Source organism: Nannobrachium achirus (assembly GCF_963921795.1).
Source record: "Nannobrachium achirus genome assembly, chromosome: 3".
In the NCBI taxonomy this organism is placed as follows: Eukaryota; Metazoa; Chordata; class Actinopteri; order Myctophiformes; family Myctophidae; genus Nannobrachium; species Nannobrachium achirus.
The window spans coordinates 62,307,323-62,325,457 of NC_137812.1; the positions used below are offsets into that span (position 1 = coordinate 62,307,323).

General features: G+C 43.9%; 1 protein-coding gene across 1 annotated transcript in view; it reads right to left on the reverse strand.

Annotated features, from left to right (window-relative positions):
- The window catches only part of pkd1a (polycystic kidney disease 1a), a gene marked incomplete at its 5' end in the record, with an annotated part of 160,009 nt that overhangs the window by 83,471 nt on the left and 58,403 nt on the right, over positions 1–18,135 (reverse strand). Inside the window, 9 exons of the mRNA XM_080722718.1 lie at positions 745–875; positions 4,525–4,700; positions 6,636–6,767; positions 7,275–7,489; positions 8,891–9,158; positions 9,757–10,143; positions 14,224–14,492; positions 15,930–16,080; positions 16,516–16,631. Of these exons, the coding sequence (XP_080578844.1) occupies positions 745–875; positions 4,525–4,700; positions 6,636–6,767; positions 7,275–7,489; positions 8,891–9,158; positions 9,757–10,143; positions 14,224–14,492; positions 15,930–16,080; positions 16,516–16,631 (1,845 nt within the window). The remainder of the gene's footprint in view (positions 1–744; positions 876–4,524; positions 4,701–6,635; positions 6,768–7,274; positions 7,490–8,890; positions 9,159–9,756; positions 10,144–14,223; positions 14,493–15,929; positions 16,081–16,515; positions 16,632–18,135) is intronic.

The following is an 18,135-nucleotide window of genomic DNA, read 5'->3' on the forward strand; positions in this document are numbered from 1 at the left end:
ATGCCCCCAACCTGGGGACATCAAAATTGTTAAAATCACTAAAACGATAGAAAGAAGTAAATAAAAACTTTTTAACACTCATCTTTTCTTTTCTCTAATGACTATATAGAATATTAACCTTTGTTGTAAGAAAGCCAAAGTTTGTGCCGCGCTGTGAGTTTGTATATCTGCTATTTTCTAATAGTTAAAGGTGATACACCATGAAATTTCACTTTTCCTATTTTAAAACCTTTTTTGGGGGTCCCACTAGCACCTTCTATCCTCACAAAGTCCCATTTCTGATCGTTGTGTCTTTCTCTGGTTTTGAGAAGGCGAAGGTTAAAAGTATCCCACAGGTTCTCAAAACAGGCTGTCCAGATTTGCTGCCGATTGTGACGTCATCTGCCGATTGTGACGTCATCACACAAAAAAAAATCTAAAACATTTTTTTTTTTTTTCAAAAACGTTTTTTTTTTTCAAAAGGATTTTGGGGGGGTTGGGGGTGGCGCAGTTCAGGCCAAAGGTGGTACTGCAGCTGAAATGCTCTGAGAGCCATACAAAAATGAGAGAGGCTCTCTATTCAGGAGTGGTAATTTAGCCTCAAACCTTTTGAAAAACGTTTTTGGGACATAAACAATATGACATAAATACTTTTTAAATGCATGGTGTATCACCTTTAAAGCAGAAAATAATGGTTTAACTGGTTCCAGGTCTTAATGGGATAAATGAAGTACTCTTATATGGCTGATTGGACAGTGTGTTTACCTGGCTGGGGGTAGATGTAGGTGACGTTATTAGTCAGCACCACCTGGTTTGGGGAGTGGGAGCAGAGGAGGGAGGAGGCATACGGAGGCTTGTACTCAAACTCCTTGTAACCACCGTCACCAAAGGACCACCTGCAGTATGGAAGACGGAACAGAGAAGGGTTTTAAAAAACACTGTGGGACCAAATGGTGCTTAGAGGAATGTGCATAAACAACATGCTGCCATGGCATCATGTGCTTGTGCTACGCACATACGCACGCTTGAACACACACGCACTCACAAAAAGTAGCATACTATTATAGCAAAGAGACAGTTATTGTAAGAAAAAAACGAACGGTCTAATTTTATCAATTGTCATTTGTCTTTGTCCCCTCTCAGAGAGGAGAGGAGAGGAGAGGAGAGGAGAGGAGAAATTGGGAGCCATCATCGATGCCAGAAAATTGATGGCATCCAGAGATTATGAGCAGGTATTTCGTGATTCAATCCAAGCAAAATACCTTGCAGACATTTTATCTCGTATAAACACACGCCGCAGGCGACTCATTGACATTTTCATGAGCACAGTCTGGTAGTCTTGGTGACTGGCATGCAACAGGAGGACACACACACACACACACACACACACACACACACACACACACACACACACACACACACACACACACACACACACACACACACACACACACACACACCAGAAAACAATTAGCTGGAAAGTGTAAATCTTGAGCGAGACGCAAGGGGGTGTTTTGGGAGAGCGAGAGAGAGAGAGAGAGAGAGAGAGAGAGTGGAGAGTCAAACCTCAGGAGAGAACGGTGAGAGCTGAGGGAGAATAAGCAAGAGAGCAGGGGCGTCACAAGGGGGGGGAAAGTGGGACTGAGTTACTAGGGCCCAAGGTGGAGGGGCCTTAATTCTTTTATACTTTAGCTATTGAGTGCCGCGCTGCGAGCTTGTAGATCTGCTATTTTTGAAAAGTCGTGAAAATGTGTACAAATCTTTGAATATAAGTATTTTTTAAGCAAACATTTGTAACTCAAATGTATTTTGAGATGGGGGTCCGTGGCCAAATACATGTCATTTTGGGGGTCCTCCACATGAAAAGGTTTGAGCACCACTGGCAAGGAAACCTTAGAAGACTTGCACAGATTTTCACGATTTTTCTAAAATAGCAGATCTACAAGCTCGCAGCGCGGCAGTAGATCTGCTATTATTCGAGAGTTAAAGCAGAAAATAATGCGTTCCCAGTCTAAATGGCTTAAACCCCCTCCCCCTATGACGAACATTCATGGGGGGCCCGCAGTGAATCCTTGTACCCAGGGGCCAGAATTCGGTGTGACACCCCTGCGAAAGAGGCATCTAGAGAGAAGAAGGGTGGGAATGTGACAGGGAGAGAGAGAGAGAGGGGTTTGAGGAAAATAGTGCAAAATAATGAAAAGGAAAAAAAAGAGAAGGGAGAGAGGAAATGACAGAGCAGAGGGGAAAATTCCTGTCAGCAATCTACTCTGACCACAGGGTTATAAATCCAAGAGAAACTGAGTGAGAGAGAGAGAGAGAGAGAGAAAGGGAGGATTTTGTTTTGTGAAAACAAGAAGAGCGTTAAAGGAATAATACTCCCTAAAATGATATTATTTTTGTCTTTTTGAGCGGTGGTCACACCGTCTCCTATACGTGGCCGTGTGTGTATGCGTCCGTCCGGCCATCCGGCCGGCCGTCAGTGTATGTAGCCTCAAGCCTGCAGTACCTTTTCTGACCACACATGTTAAGGGAGGGGCGCTGTTGTTCTCACACACACACACACACACACACACACACACACACACACACACACACACACACACACACACACACACACACACACACACACACACACACACACACAGGGGAGAAGGGTGGGTCAGCATGTGTGGTCAAGTATTATTATTATTATTAACAAACTGAATGTTTTAGGGTCAAATAAATTAGAGTGTGTGAAGAAACTACAGCATTGTAAAGCACACTAACCCCGCTGCACCCACCCAGTAGCAGCCTCCACGACCACCGCTCAGTTCACACGGGTGTGATTTTTATAAATGACTCACTCCAGTGTTTCCTAGAAAGCCTGACAATAAAAGTTTGTTTTCTTCCGCATGCCTTCATGGAGAACAGAGAGCCCAAAGATGGAAGCCATTTCTGATATAATGGAGTTGATCATGATTCATGACAGCATCCATCACATGCTGTTATGCATGTACTATAATCCTAAGGCTCGTACTCCAGGTATGATGACAACATTTTCGGAGTGATGCTCCTTTACATTGTGCAAGGGAGGGATACACACAGTGGTGGGAAAAGTACTACATTTCTTTTTACTAAGTAAGTAAAAGTATCAATACTGCAATATAGAATTACGCTGCGTAAGTAAAATCCAGAATTAAAAGCGTACTTAAAGGGCCACTTCACCTCTGAGACAACCCTATCTTATTTTATTGTTGTTGGGGACACGATCAACACAATCCTGAGTTATTTTTTGTGTTCCATCTGCTTTTTGAGATATTTTAGTATTTCAGCATGTACTAGTGATGCATTTTGCATCATATGATGCAAAACGCATCACTGTGTCGCAAACCAGAATAAAATAAGATAGGGTTGTCCCAGAGGTGAAGTGGGCCTTTAAAGGAGTAGTTCACCCCCAAAATGACTTTTTTTCTATTGATTACTCATGCCATGGAGACTAGAGTTCAATAATATTTTTAGTTTTTTGTCACATCCCTAAGACAAAAATGTGATAACAATAAATTTCCCCCCATTCGTTCCGGATGGGGACCCGTTTCGAAACGGGTCCCCATCCGGAATCAATGGAGGTAAATTTACTCAAATCAAATTTTTGTCTTAGGAATGTGACAAAAACCAAAAAATATTATTGAACTCTACTCTCCATGGCATGAGTAATCAATAGAAAAAAAGACATTTTGGGGGTGAACTACTCCTTTAAAAAGTATGAAAGTGTTGGCATCAAAATGTACAAAATGTACACAACACGATGCAACGCGCTGTGAGCTTGTAGATCGGCTATTTTCAAAAAGCCTATGTATAAAACCAGGCTGAAGTGGTTAATGTATGGTTTGTAATGGTAAGTAACTAGTAACTAAAGTTTTCAAATAATTGTAGTGGAGTAAAAGTACAATATTCTCCTCAAAGATGTAGTGGAAGTAAAAGTACTGAAACTCCAGTAAAGTAAAAGTATCTTCATATAATTGGTCCTCACTAAAAATAGCTTTTTTTTTTCCTCTCTCATTGGAGGGTTGTGGGCAAGTCAGAAACCCATCGTCTTGTGACATCATCGATTGGGAATCCAAGCTAATAGAAAATGCAGGCTTTCTACTCCTGAAAAGTTGCAATGTTAAAGTGGAAGCTATTGTTCTCGCGATAATAAAAATCAAAATATTTTTTTCAAAAATATTGATTAATCTTTTTTTTGGAAAAATGATGGTGTCACAAGACGATGGATTTCTGAACTTCCCACAGCTCTCCTAAGGGACTTGGACCGAGTAGAATTTTCTTTTGCTATTTTATTATGAACATTAGTGAGGACCTATTATATGAAGATGGGTTGAAAAGTGGCAAAGTCCTCCTTTAAGTACAGTACTTAAGTGAATGTACTTAGTTACTTTACACCACTGGATACACACCGAACGCAACAGTAGAGGTACGATCTTCCTTTTGTTCACACACACACACACACACACACACACACACACACACACACACACACACACACACACACAGTGTGTCCAGTCCTACCGGAAGGTAGCAGAGACAGACATGTCAACGACCACAGAGGCGGTGAGGGTCTGCGCTGAGCCCTGGGTGACCACGTCGGGCACGCCCGTCACCGTCAGGTTGACCATGGGCTGCAGCCTGTCCACGGTCACGTTGAAATGCTCCGTGAGGTTACTGACATGGTTCATGGCCGTCACCTGGGGAAGGAGGTATATATAGCACAGTGAACACGTTAACCCAAATATTTTGGTTGCAAATGTTCGCTTTAAAAGAGATATATTCAAAGATTTTCAATCCATTTCCCGATTTAAAAAAGAATAGCAGATCTACAAGCTTGCAGCGGGGCACTCGAAGACATTACTAAGAGCACTCTTATGTAACAAACTCTGCTGACATCATCACCAGGAATACTGGTCCCTCATTGGCTGTAGGGAGACACCTACATACTGTACATAAATACATTCCCAGAATCCCAGCCGTTTCAGGGCTACGGTCTTCAAAAAACCCAGTCACCTATGTACTTACATACCCAGCCGATTACAGTACTTGCACGCTCTGCTTGCGCAAGTAACTAGAATGGTGCGATTCTGGGAAATTGCAAGTGTGGTTGCACTGGCGTGAGACGCGAGGAATCCACTGGGAAATGAATTCTGTCTTACCATTTATATCATATATTGTGATGTCAAGTGAAGCATGACCACTCCTGTCTGATTGAACTTTATATTGTCCAAGATATCTGGCCTTACAACCCACATAACTTCTGTTAAAAGGTTAACAAAAAACTGGTTCACTTTATCTGGCATAAAAGTTCTCGCACCCAGAGAGCAGTTAGGGGTTAAGCTGGGCGAACGTTCTGATCCGGCAAACTTCTGATCACCAGACTCACTGCATTCAATTAACAATCAGTGATGTGTTCATTCATCAAGCTGATAATCCTGGGTGTTAATCTACCCTGCAGAGAAATGTTTTAGACCAAAGTCTGCTTCCAGATTAAAGAGCGGCATGTCCCAAATCCCATTAAAAAAGACAATTACTTTAATATGACTAAACCTTGATTGCCCCTAAAGAACATAGAGCTTATCCAGGTTCACTGCTTAAGCTCAAATCTGTCTGGCCACTGTTGAATAGACCAAATCATGTCTATTAGTATATTTTCAGAGAAAAACCTTCTGAATAAACTTTTTTAATCAAGAGAAAATAGAGAAGCATACGGGGAATGCATCTTCAGTCAAATTAGCTGTAGTTACATTCTACAGTATGTTTCAAGGACTGTTGTGATGTTCTTTATCAGACCTTGGCAGCTGTTTGTCTGGTACTCTGATATTTTGTCTCACAGTTGTGGAGCTGGAATGACTCATTTCAGCTAAATGTAATTTAGTTTGCACTAGACATCACATCATCAAAATGTCCTTCTGATATAATGTGCCAGTGCCGATGCAACACAAACAAGCTAGAAACACACATACAAAATATATATGTGATGAAAATGAATGGACAAGACAGAATTATTTTGCACTGACCTGTTCTGACATCACAATGATGACCTGACAAGGTCAGCATTCTCAACGGACCCGCATATTAAGGCCTGGCCCTAACTGGGCCCTAACTGGGCCCTAACTGGGCCGGCCCGAGGCCCCGCCTGGCCTTACTATTTAGCATACATTACCCGTCCCGAAAACATCAATATAAAGTCCATATATGGGCATTCCCAGATGATGCCCTGTTAGGGCAACCACACTAATACAATCTCTTTTATGCCCATATATGGAGATCCCTGGATCCCTGGACATAGCCATATCTGGGAATACCCATATTATGGACATATTGTGTCAGATTCATGATGTCAAACATCTATGATGTCAGACATCAGTCATCTCCATATTTGGGACAATATGACCACATTTTGTTCAACTTAAACAACCAACCAGGTGTGCATTTTTTTGGTCAATGTTGATCCCTTGCCAAAGCGCCAGCGCTCGCCAGCAGTCTACCGTCAGCCAGGCGGATGCATGCATGCGCCCATGTGCACACACCCATGTACGCGACCTCGCCCTAAACTAGCATCTTACTAGTAATAATATTAATAATTATTATTATTATTGTGTGCATGCGAACACAAGTATGAGACTCACCGTGAGCTTGTAGACGGCAGCATTCTGGTAGATGACATTGAGAACAGTGTTGTAGTAGGTAAAGTATGGCTTGTCATCCACTGTCCATTTAAATGTAGGGTTGGTGCCTTCCTTTACTGATGCTGTGTAGCTCTGAAACACACACAACACACACACACACACACAAAGATATGCTATAGAAAGAAGATACTTTATACTTTATTTAGTATGAGCAATAACATAGAGACTTGCAAGTACAGTACACACACGCGTGCGCGGCACACGCATGCACACACACACTCACACGTACTGTACACACACACATACAGCACACACACACAGTAAAAGAGATGGTTCCAGTCATTGATTATGATTGGCTGTACTGCATTTGAAGCTATAAACACACACCTGTGATTGTACAAAAATACATGAATAGAAACACTCCCTACAGATGAAATGTAGGAACACGCACGCACACATGACCTCACGAAAACTCACACTCGTTCGCTCGTTCACTCGTTCGCTCGCTCACTCACTCACTCACTCACTCACTCACTCACTCACTCACTCACTCACTCACTCACTCACTCACTCACTCACTCACCCACCCACCCACTCACTCACTCACTCACTCACTCACTCACTCACTCACTCACTCACCACGACTGACTCCATCAGCACCCTGCGTGTTGGATGCGGCTGCACCACCAGGCCTCTGAGCGGCTCCTCCAGGTACACCACCACAGCCAGGCTGGTCTCCGTCACTTCACTGCGGGCCACCAGCTCCACCTGCACGGGGCCCGTCCTCTCCTCCGCCGACAGCTTCAGGTCCAACACCGCAAACAGACTGGGGTCCCCGGCCTCGGGTCCTGACCCTGGGAATGGTGTTGATTTTGACAGGAAAATGGTGATTTAGTAGTCTTTTGAATAAATGTAAATTGGACCGTTTTAGTCATATTTTAGTCATCTGAAAGGTTTTAGTTCTAGTCTAGTTTTGGTGGACTAGTTGATTTAGTGGACTAAAATGTATTTTGGCGGTGCCTTGATGTCATTATAATGTCTGATTTTACATTTGCTGGTGCTCTGAAAATAGCCGATCTACAAGCTCACAACGCATCGCAACTTGTAGATCGGCTATTTTCAGAGTGAAACACCCAAGCACAACTAAACATGAAATTACTTTTCTTTTAGTTCTACTGCATCTCTTCCCCTCTAGTCCCTCCCTAACATTTTAGTCTAGTTTTTATTTGTTGACAAAATTGCCAATATATTGAATTCAGTCAGATACCAGTAACTCACAAATAGAATGAACCAATACATATTATTGAAAATGTGAATGCAAGTGTATATGTAATATTTTATCTTGGCATCCAGGCTCTGCTACATTTTCTCCCTGCTCAGCACAATTAGAAAACCATCATTAACTCATACCTCGCGATCCCCGTAGAGCCCGTAGATTTCCCGCTGTACCGCGCTGCCATGCCCGTAGAGCCCGCATAGTTTAATTAGCTTTAATCATTATGAAAGGATTAAAAGTAGTAGCGCAGATTTTCGCTGATTCTGGCTCTTTAGGCCCGCCCCCCTAACTGTATCCGGTCATTTCCGGTCTGGACCGGATCCAGCTTTCCGTATCCAGTCTGAGCCTGGGCCATAGTCCCGCCTCCATTGGTTTACTGTGTAACAGAAGTGGAAGCTACTGGGCGATGGAACGCTCGTTTTTCAATCTGATTTTTGCGTTTGGAAACTTTGATCCAGTCTCTACACGCCTGGATTATGATCCCCGCACATATCGTGCGTTTTGTGCGCGAACGTGTCCATGTGTTACCATAGCGCACAGTTGGCTTTTTTCAATGCTTTTTCATGTAAACACTGGCTGATAAGCAGAGATACAGCGTGGCAACGGATATGTCTTTTTCAATGGGGTTTTTTGTATTCGAAAGCTTGTCACCGAGTCTACACGTCTACTAGATGAGTCGCGCACAGATTGTGCACGATGCGTGCGCGTGCCCACGTTAAAAGGTAAGGACAATTTGGCAGCTGCTTACTACAGCTATGTTTAAAATGGCAGAGAAAAAGTTAACCATTAAGAGCAGGTAGAACACGCCCACATACTGTAGTACAGCACAGTGTGAACCTCTGCCTGAACTAACCTCGCAAGCTACGTATCATTCTTAGTTTTAGTCAGCATAGCTTCGTTTTTATTTAGTTCGTCATTGAAAAAAGGCAGTCGACGCACATTGTTCGTCATAGTTTTCAGTCGACGACATCAACCCTACCTGGGATGGGCCCCAGCTGACAGAGCTCTGGGCTGGAGGAGAACTCAGGCGGGCAGGCCGCCTGGAAGGTCACGCTGTGGTTGCTGCCGCGTCTGTGGACCTCAGCGGAGTAGCCAGACTGGACACGGAGCAGTAGCCTGGTGTTGTTGGGCTGCAAGTAGAGCGTTCCGTTCTGGGGTGCAGGGTGGAGCACCGTCAAGCCCAAGGGGGGCACCACCCTCACAGGGCACGAGGCCGTCGCTGGGTAGGAAGGGTCGACGGATTTCACCTGCAATACATCAGACACAGCATGTCAATAACTATTACTGCCATTAACTGAGGCCACTGAGAGCTGCTTTGTACACTGCAGGTCACACATGTGCATGTTCATGTCAGCTCCCTGAGCCCAAATTTGTAAGTGTGAGTTGGACTGACACTAAAGTTGTTAATAGTTTTTATAAATGTTGTTATGAATGAAGGTAAACAGTATATATGTTATATAGCATTGGTTCCCAAACATTGGGAACATTTTTATGGGTCCCTTAATTTTTGGTTTCCTACATTTAGTTTTTTTTTCTTTTTTATTATTTTTATTTCAAAACATTTTCAAAAAGCTATTTTTTTCATGAATTAAAAAGTAAATTCAATGATTTTTTAAGTAATTTCATGAAAGAAATTCCTTAAATTAGAAAACAAATGTCTAAGAAGTAGTGAAAACAGCCGATCTACAAGCTCACAACACGGCGCATTGTGAGCTTGTAGATCTGCTGTTTTCACTAGTATTGGGTCCCAGGCACACGTCTAATTTCCCTTTTGGATCTCGAGCCCAAAATGTGGGAACCACTGTTATATAGCATATAGCTTCATAGCCAAGAGAAAAGCCTGACCATCACGTTGTAGAGTCCCGGCTGGGGCAGCCCAGCAATCAACTGGGCGCCCTGCAGTTGCGTCTCACTGTGCCCCACGTAGAGCACCCTGACGGGGCACACCACGTCCCACTGCCAGCTTCCCTCTCCTTCCCGCAGCAGAGCCTCCGCGTCCAGCTCAGAGGATGGAGCTGAGTCCATGTCGGAGTCACGGTCCGCTGAGCCGTCCGTGGATTGGCTGGCGTTGCCGTTGAAGAACCACTGTGACTGGTTGAGGGCTAACATGGGCTGTCGCCATGGGGACTGTGGCGAGGCGTGGCAGTGCAGGAGGGAGGCGGGGCCAGAGTCATGTTGGAGGGCGACGACGTCGCCAGGGGACACCAAGAGGTCCTCCAATGTTTCTCGTACCTGAGACGAGAGAGAGAGAGAGAGAGAGAGAGAGATACAGAGAGAGAAAGAGAAAGAAGAAACAATAAATGTGGCTGAGCTCATAATGAAGTATTGAAGGCCTGATGACATGAGAGATAATTGTTAGAACATTATATCTATTAGAATTCTATGTTAATATCCTATATTGTCGTTGTCGGGTGGAAACCTTGTATGTCCCAAACTGTTTGTTTTGTATTTATCAAACATATAATTTTCCGAATGTCTGAGTGAGTGTCTGTCTGTCTGTCTGTCTGTCTGTCTGTCTGTCTGTCTGTCTGTCTGAAACAACGTTTCTCCTCAGTGGCTGGAGCAATTGATCTGAAATCGCATCACCATTAGCATATGAACACACCTAACATAACTGTGAAGCCCGTTTGTCACTTTCACAAATCATATGCTGTATATTAGCATTTTTATGGTGTATCTACTATCTATTCTGCATCTAGCATGAGGCATATCTATTCTGCATCTAGCATGAGGCAACATGTTTAACCAGCTCTGTGTGTGTGTGTGTGTGTGTGTGTGTGTGTGTGTGTGTGTGTGTGTGTGTGTGTGTGTGTGTGTGTGTGTGTGTGTGTGTGTGTGTGTGTGTGTGTGCAGGCAGGCGGGTGTGTGTGCAGGCGGGTGGGCGGGGGGGGGGGACACAGTATCTCTGTAGCCATTAAACGAAACGGGTGCATACATCCCATAACCCACACACTGCACATCATTTCGGAGCTCATATATTTGAACGGGTAAGGGCTAGTCATTTTAAAATGATTTAAACTAGTGAAAACAGCCGATCTACAAGCACACAACGCCTCGCACCGCGAGGCGTTGTGTGCTTGTAGATCTGCTGTTTTCACAACTTTTGTGCGTAAAAATTTACAAATTTGAAACTTGGAGATACAAGGTTTCTGCCCGACAATGACGTTATGCTTGTTAAGAGAAGACTGTCGCACACCCAGTAGGTCCTCTCGAGCAGATGCGTAGGTCACAAAGCAGTAGAATGATTGAGGGTCCCCAGCTTAATTTTTTTTCCTCAAGGTGAGGAAGGTCTCACGACCGAAGCGTTGCTTTTAATAAAATTACCTCTGGAACATGCAAGTGGCAGGGTGTGTGGGTGTATTCCTTCATTCAAATATCCTACCGGTATATGCTAACATCAAATGTCATTGCTGTCGGGCAGAAACCAGCTATCCATTGCTATTGAACACTCCAGCAATACTAAGCGCGAGAAAACAATCCCATTGCCCCTTCTCACCTTCATTATACTCAAGCTAAAATGCATTCATATAGATTCAATCCACATTTTAGGATCTGAAAAATATGTACTTTTCCAAAAATCGGCAATCCTAATCTCGGTAAGGTTCAGGTTCAAAATATGGGGGCGGGTGGGTTCCCCAGAGGGTCCCCAGCTTAATTTTTTTTACCACTTTTTATACGTTGGCCATTTAAAAATAGCAGATATAGAAGCTTGTACAGATATTCAAGGTTTGTGAGATTAGCCACACATCACACACACACACACACACACACACACACACACACACACACACACACACACACACACACACACACACACACACACACACACACACACACACACACACACACACACACACACACACGCGCGTGTGCATGTACGGTACTATACTGTAAATGACTGCAGCTACAGAAAGGACACTGTAACCTTGTGTTGTTTTTCTGCATAGTGTTAAATATGTGTATATGTTACCGGATGTTTGGGTAACTCAGGACGTTCTATGTAAGAGCGCTTGTTTTGTCGTTCACCACACACCAATCACCACCAGGTGGCGACGACAGCCATTCACTAGTGAAGGCGCTGACGTCACTCGTTTGCGACTCTATTTGCGACTTTATTTACTACTAGCCTAGCCTAGCCTAGCCTAGCCTAGCTTAGCCATTAGCTCCATTGCATTGTAGTCACTTGGACAGGGCGTTTATCGTGGGCTTGCCCAGGCCTTACGGCCTGGGCATAAATATAACGATTGCATTCACCACGGCTTCGTAACTCGCGCGGCGCTCCGCCGGCCGCGCGGCCCTGGCCCGCTCTTCGCGGCCACTCGCACCTGCGGTGCTCGGGGGCGAAGAGCAGGACCAAGGTCCGCTGGCCTGCGCGCCGCTTGCAATGTCGTGGACAATCGAGCGGCTCCGTTCCGCCCCGTGCTGCACGACGAGTGCTCCGTTTCTCGACCGTCCTGTTTCTCTAACAAACCGTGACATATATATTGTACTGTATCCATCCACAAGTTTCCAGCGTCCCATCGTGCATACGTTGCAGTCGAGCCGAGCCGAGTGTGGCGTAATCGTAATCCCGACCAGGGACGTGCTGGGCCCCTGATTCAGCCCGGGAAAAAGAGTTGGAGAGGCCCTCATTGCGCTATTGCTGCTACTCAAAGATTTGCCATTTCAGATCATGACAATATTTAAACTATTTAAACTAGTGAAAACAGCCGATCTACAAGCACACAACGCCTCTCACCGCGAGGCGTTGTGTGCTTGTAGATCTGCTGTTTTCACTACTTTTGTGCAACGGCCTTGTATGATGAACCAGGGCTTTGCTTTGCGAAAAAATATATAAATTTGAAACCGACAGTGACGATTTACTTTGTTGGCCGCCCAGCCCCCAAAATGGAACGAAGGCCGACATTTTATTTTTATTTTTTTCGGTCCCAGATTACCCAGATGTGTCCCACAGATACAGTAATTCTACAGTAAATTCCCGCGGAAACAGGTTGGATACTGTTGTTCTGTAATTACGGTGCTTCTTATTGTGTTTCTTGCCTTTGTCTGGCTGTCGAGCTGTGTCATGAGTAGGTCCACCACAAATAAGTTAGGCAATAAAGCTTGATTTGATTGTTTTCTTTCACGACAATTAAAGGCATCAATCTGTATGAATAAGGCATCAGCTAAATAGTTTACAGAAATAATTTCTGCTGCATTTCTGGATCATTATTTGTCATGCACCCTGTGTTTAAAGACCTTTAACCAGTCACAGATGTTTGAATTTCATTTGTGTATCTTCAGTCTTTTCTCCAGGGACGGCTAGACCTTTCAAACTAATTGTGCTCAACAACACAACTGTGACAAAACAATTACTATCACATTTATTTAGTGTGTTGGAGTGTGCTGCAAGTTGATTTTCATAGCATACTGAAATTAATGGAGTTCAGTGAGCTCATTGAAAATAAAGCAAAACAACGATATGCGCTGTGAAATGGTCAGCAGTAACTTACTGTAAGTAAGCGGTGAGCAATGTCAAGTATACCGTGAATACTTTAGGGAAGCCAGGTTGAAGTGTTTAACCCCCACAACATTCAGTTCTCTCCACTACTTCTCAGAGACAAATGTTATACTTTTACTCCACTACAATTATTTGACAGCTTTAGTTACTAGTTACTTTGTAGATTTCAGCCCTATATATATTTCGGCCATTTGAAAATAACCGATCTACAAGCTCGCGATGCGACACATTGTGAGCTTGTAGAGCTGCTATTTTCAACAGATCGTTATACCTTTGGAAACGTGTGAAACAGGACATTATGCATAATGAGTACTTTCTACTTTTGCTACTTTACGTATATTTTGATGTCAATACTTTTGTACTTTTACTCAAATAAATTCCGGACTTTTGCTTGTAACAGAGTATTTCTACATTGCAGTAATGATACTTATAATTTTTGGGGGAATAAGAAAAAAATGTAATACAATAAAAAGATTATTAAAAATAAATGAAAAAAGTTATCAAAAAAAAACACGGCCAGCTCACGTATTAGGAGGGCGTCAGGAGTCACCAGAAAAAAAACGAAAAAAACAGGTGTATTTGATGACTCTATCATAGTTAAAATGGAGTTCGAAGTTACAATGGGTTTGTATAGGAAGGGGGCGTGGTCTGATGTTTGAATATGAAATATCTAAATACTGAATCAAGCAACTCAAAAACTGTCCAGGGTGTTCACAAAACCATGATTAGGCGATAAAATGACCAAAAGTTTTTTTGAAAGTGAAATACCCCTTTAAGTAAGCAATGCGAGTACTTGTTCCACCATTGCTCACCAGTATGTGTGAGGCTGGTCCTGCGGGCAGAGTGAAGACCACCTCGTCCTTTAGGGCGTAGCGGGGCCTCAGTGCCCCGGGATGCAGGCGCTGGGTCTGGGTACAGTTAGGGCAGGAGGACGGCTGGCAGGGGCTGGAGAGGGCCAGGCAGCGCCCCTGGAACGGGCACCACTGCTGCAGGGCGGGGCAGGAGGGTGACTGCGGGGTGGGGCCCCTAACCTCTGTGGGGACACACACGGCCACCGGTGCACACACTGGGCCCCCGCAACCTGAGAACCCAGCAAAGGTAAAGTAGTGAAATGATGAAGAGTAATAATTTGACTCAAAACTAATGTTGGATACGGCACTAAATTCATGCAGCGCAGCTTGACTGCAGCAGGTGCTCTGAGTCTTTGATTAGGCAGCGGTCTGTTATAGAGCGGAGCGGTCTGTTATCCAGAAATAACAGACTGCTGATTTCAGCAACTGACCAATCAGAATCAAGCATTCAAACAAGCCGGGTAATAATATTAAATAAATCTTAAAAAAGAAAAGAAAATGAGTAGTATTCTCCTTTAACTGTTAGAGGGCCTAAATGGAAATACGTCTCAGGACATTCTGTCATCCTCGAATTGCTGTAACCATGTGGTTTTATTGCTTTTTCAAATAAATCTAATCTAATCAAATCAAAGGGAGACAGCTTCTCTCCCTGACTGCCTACACCTCCCTTCCTGAACGTTTTTCTTTTACTAAGAGGATCAGTCGCTTCCTTGCACATAACTAAAATGGAAACAACCTGTCAGCTATTTTTGCGTTTTTATCCTTTTGATTTAATATTGTTACATATATTTACATATACAAAATTAACTTCCTGTGTGAAAAGGCCTTTACACAGGGATGCATAGAGACCTGGTTTGATCTCGTTGTTGTTGTTTCACTCTCCCACTTCAACCAGGCATGCTCAGTTGCTCTGTCCTAGTTTCTGTCTCCATCTAACATGGATCCCTCATAGGCGGGGGCCTTAGGGTTCTTTCGTGCTAATCAGTCTAAAAGCGCAACATTTTGCACAGATGTATTCCAGGGCATACTCTAATGATTTAGCTAGGGTGCCCGAGTCGGCGACCTTCGGGGTTGCCACAGCGGCCAAATCAAGTTGGGCTCCCATCGACTAGACCAGGGGTCTTCAACGTTTTCAGGCTGGGGACCCCCAAACTGATGGGGAGATGGAGCAGGGACCCCCTACCACCTCGTAGGGCTGGGGGGTCGGGGCTACGACATGTTTTTTATTTTAAACATGAACATAGAATCATGATTTATTTTTTAACATAAATGTAAAAAAAAAAAGGAAAAAAAAAGAAATATATATATATTTTTTTAAGCAATAATTTCGCGGACCCCCTGCAGACCCCCTGTTGAAGACCCCTGGACTAGACTGATTAGCACGAAATCACCATTCTATCTCCCTAACGCCGCCGACTATCAACACAGTGCATGTGTGTGTGTGACTGCCTGGAAACGTGAGCACAGGTGGAACATGACACATGTTTTCTATACATGTGATGATGTGAGTGCACCCAGGTGTCAGTCAATTTGTGTGAGCACAATCAGTGGTTATGTTAAGGCTACAGGTGTGTGTGTGTGTGTGTGTGTGTGTGTGTGTGTGTGTGTGTGTGTGTGTGTGTGTGTGTGTGTGTGTGTGTGTGTGTGCGTGCGTGCGTGTAACTCACCAGGTAGCAGCAGGTGTGTGCCAGGGTGGTGGCAGTGGGGTCTGTAGGTCTGGAAGCGCACCTGGGTGGGCATGCTCAGCTCTTGTGTGACAAACTCCAGGGAGGACAGGCGACCACGCTCAACAAAGCTCAGCGCTGGGAACAGCAGGACCTGTGTTTTGACAGCAAGAACAGAACAACAACGGGTGAAGGAGGGAGGAGACAGACAGAGAGACAGACAGACAGACAGACAGACAGACAGACAGACAGACAGACAGACAGACAGACAGACAGACAGACAGACAGACAGACAGACAGTGATTGTTTTTAGTACCAGCTCTTAAAGGCCTGTCCATACTGTCTCCGACCACCAAACTTTTCGTTGGAGAGTTCCGACTTTCTGATGTGCAGCTTTCCAAACTCTAATTTTGTCTGGGTAATGCTTTTCAGAAGATGCGAGTGACATCATTTTGTAGTTGAACCGGACCTTTCCGACTAAAGGATTGGTGGCCAGAGACGGTATGGACAGGCCTTTAAGTTAAAGCATAAGAGCTGGTACTTAAGACAATCAAAATAGAGTCTATTCTGTACTTCTAGGCTTGCTCACCTCTATGGTGCCACTTGGTGGTTGTGGGAGCGGAGTGGAAGAGGGGCTGTACACAGGGCTGTGGGAGGACAGCACAGCCAGGCCCACCATGTAGACTCCAGCGTCAGGAACACGTACTGGAAACAGAGGAACGTAGTGGGGATTCACTATACGGTACATCTTTTACTATTAGGATTACTACAAAACAGGAGACTTCAACGTGTGCCAGGCCAAGGACCCCTTAGCTGAGGGGAGAGATGAAGCAGGGAATTGACTAGACTTGTTTGACAGCAACATCATCTTCCTTTGTTTGTTTGTTTGTTTGTTTGTTTGTCTACACATTCTCTTTTCTATTCATATGCTGGATTCATGTTAATGAGTACTTTCAGGCATTTAACCAACGTCAATAGTTGGTGAACTTGACCTTTGGCTCTATATTTGGCCTGCTCTTTTTTCCCCTCTCCAACAAACCCCTTCGCTCTTGAAAAATTGGAGACCTACAAGCTCACAATCTGCTTTGTTCTACGAATGCTCCCCCCTGTAGTGAATTCTGAGGACTCCCTAGGGCAGGGGTAGGCAACCTTTATTATAAAAAGAGCCATTTTTGTCCCACAAATGTATTGACAATCTGTCTGGAGCCGCAAAACGGGTTTGCTTTATTTATTTATTTGTGCTTTTTCTGGTCTTTCAATATAACTTTTTTTTTTATTTAGGACAAAAAAATCTAGTTCCATTCCGTTATAAAGGTATCAAAAAAGTGCAATGATGAGGTGGGGAAAATAGAAAGGATCCAAGTGAGCTCTGTTCAGTTCAAAGTAGAAAAAGGTTTATTTTTAATTCATGGCAGCAGAACGGGTACACATTCTGTGTTTCATTATTTTATGCTTTAACTATTGAAAAATAGCAGATATACAAGCTCACAGCGCGGCACCGAGTGCCGCGCTGCGAGCTTGTAGATCTGCTATTTTTGAAAAATCGTGAAAATTCGAATTTTGACCCGATTCTATAAGTGTCTTTTGAATCCTTCTAAGATTTTTTGAAAAACCCTATGTTTCTATGTCAGCGATCTGGCCAGCCATCGTCAAAGAAAAGGTCCTTTTCACTTAACTGGAGCTCAGTTAGTCTGTTCTTGAGAGACTACTATGTCAGTGGTTCTCAAACCTTTTCATGTGAAGGACCCCCAAACTGATATGTATTTGGCCACGGACCGTCGGACCCCCATCTCAAAATATTTAGTTCCAGGGACCACCCAGAAGCAAAATTTGAGTTGCAAACGTTCACTTTGAAAATACATATATTCAAAGATTTGCACACATTTTCACGACTTTTTCAAAAATAGCAGATCTACAAGCCGCGCTGTGAGCTTGTATATCTGCTATTTTTCACTGGTTAAAGCATTCAATAATTCTAGGCCTAAATGGGTTAAAAAAGCGTACCCTGCTGAAGGCCATGCTTGGCCGAAACGCGTTGGTCGTTTTTTTAAATGACGTAATGACCAGCAGAGTGAATGAGGAATAGGAGCAGTCGCTGACTGACAGCTCATTACAGCTGAGGCGGGCGAGACTCACGTGTCCTACATAATAACACTATGCTTCAATTGGACTCTTCATTCTTTGACAGTGCTTGACAGTTCTTTGACAG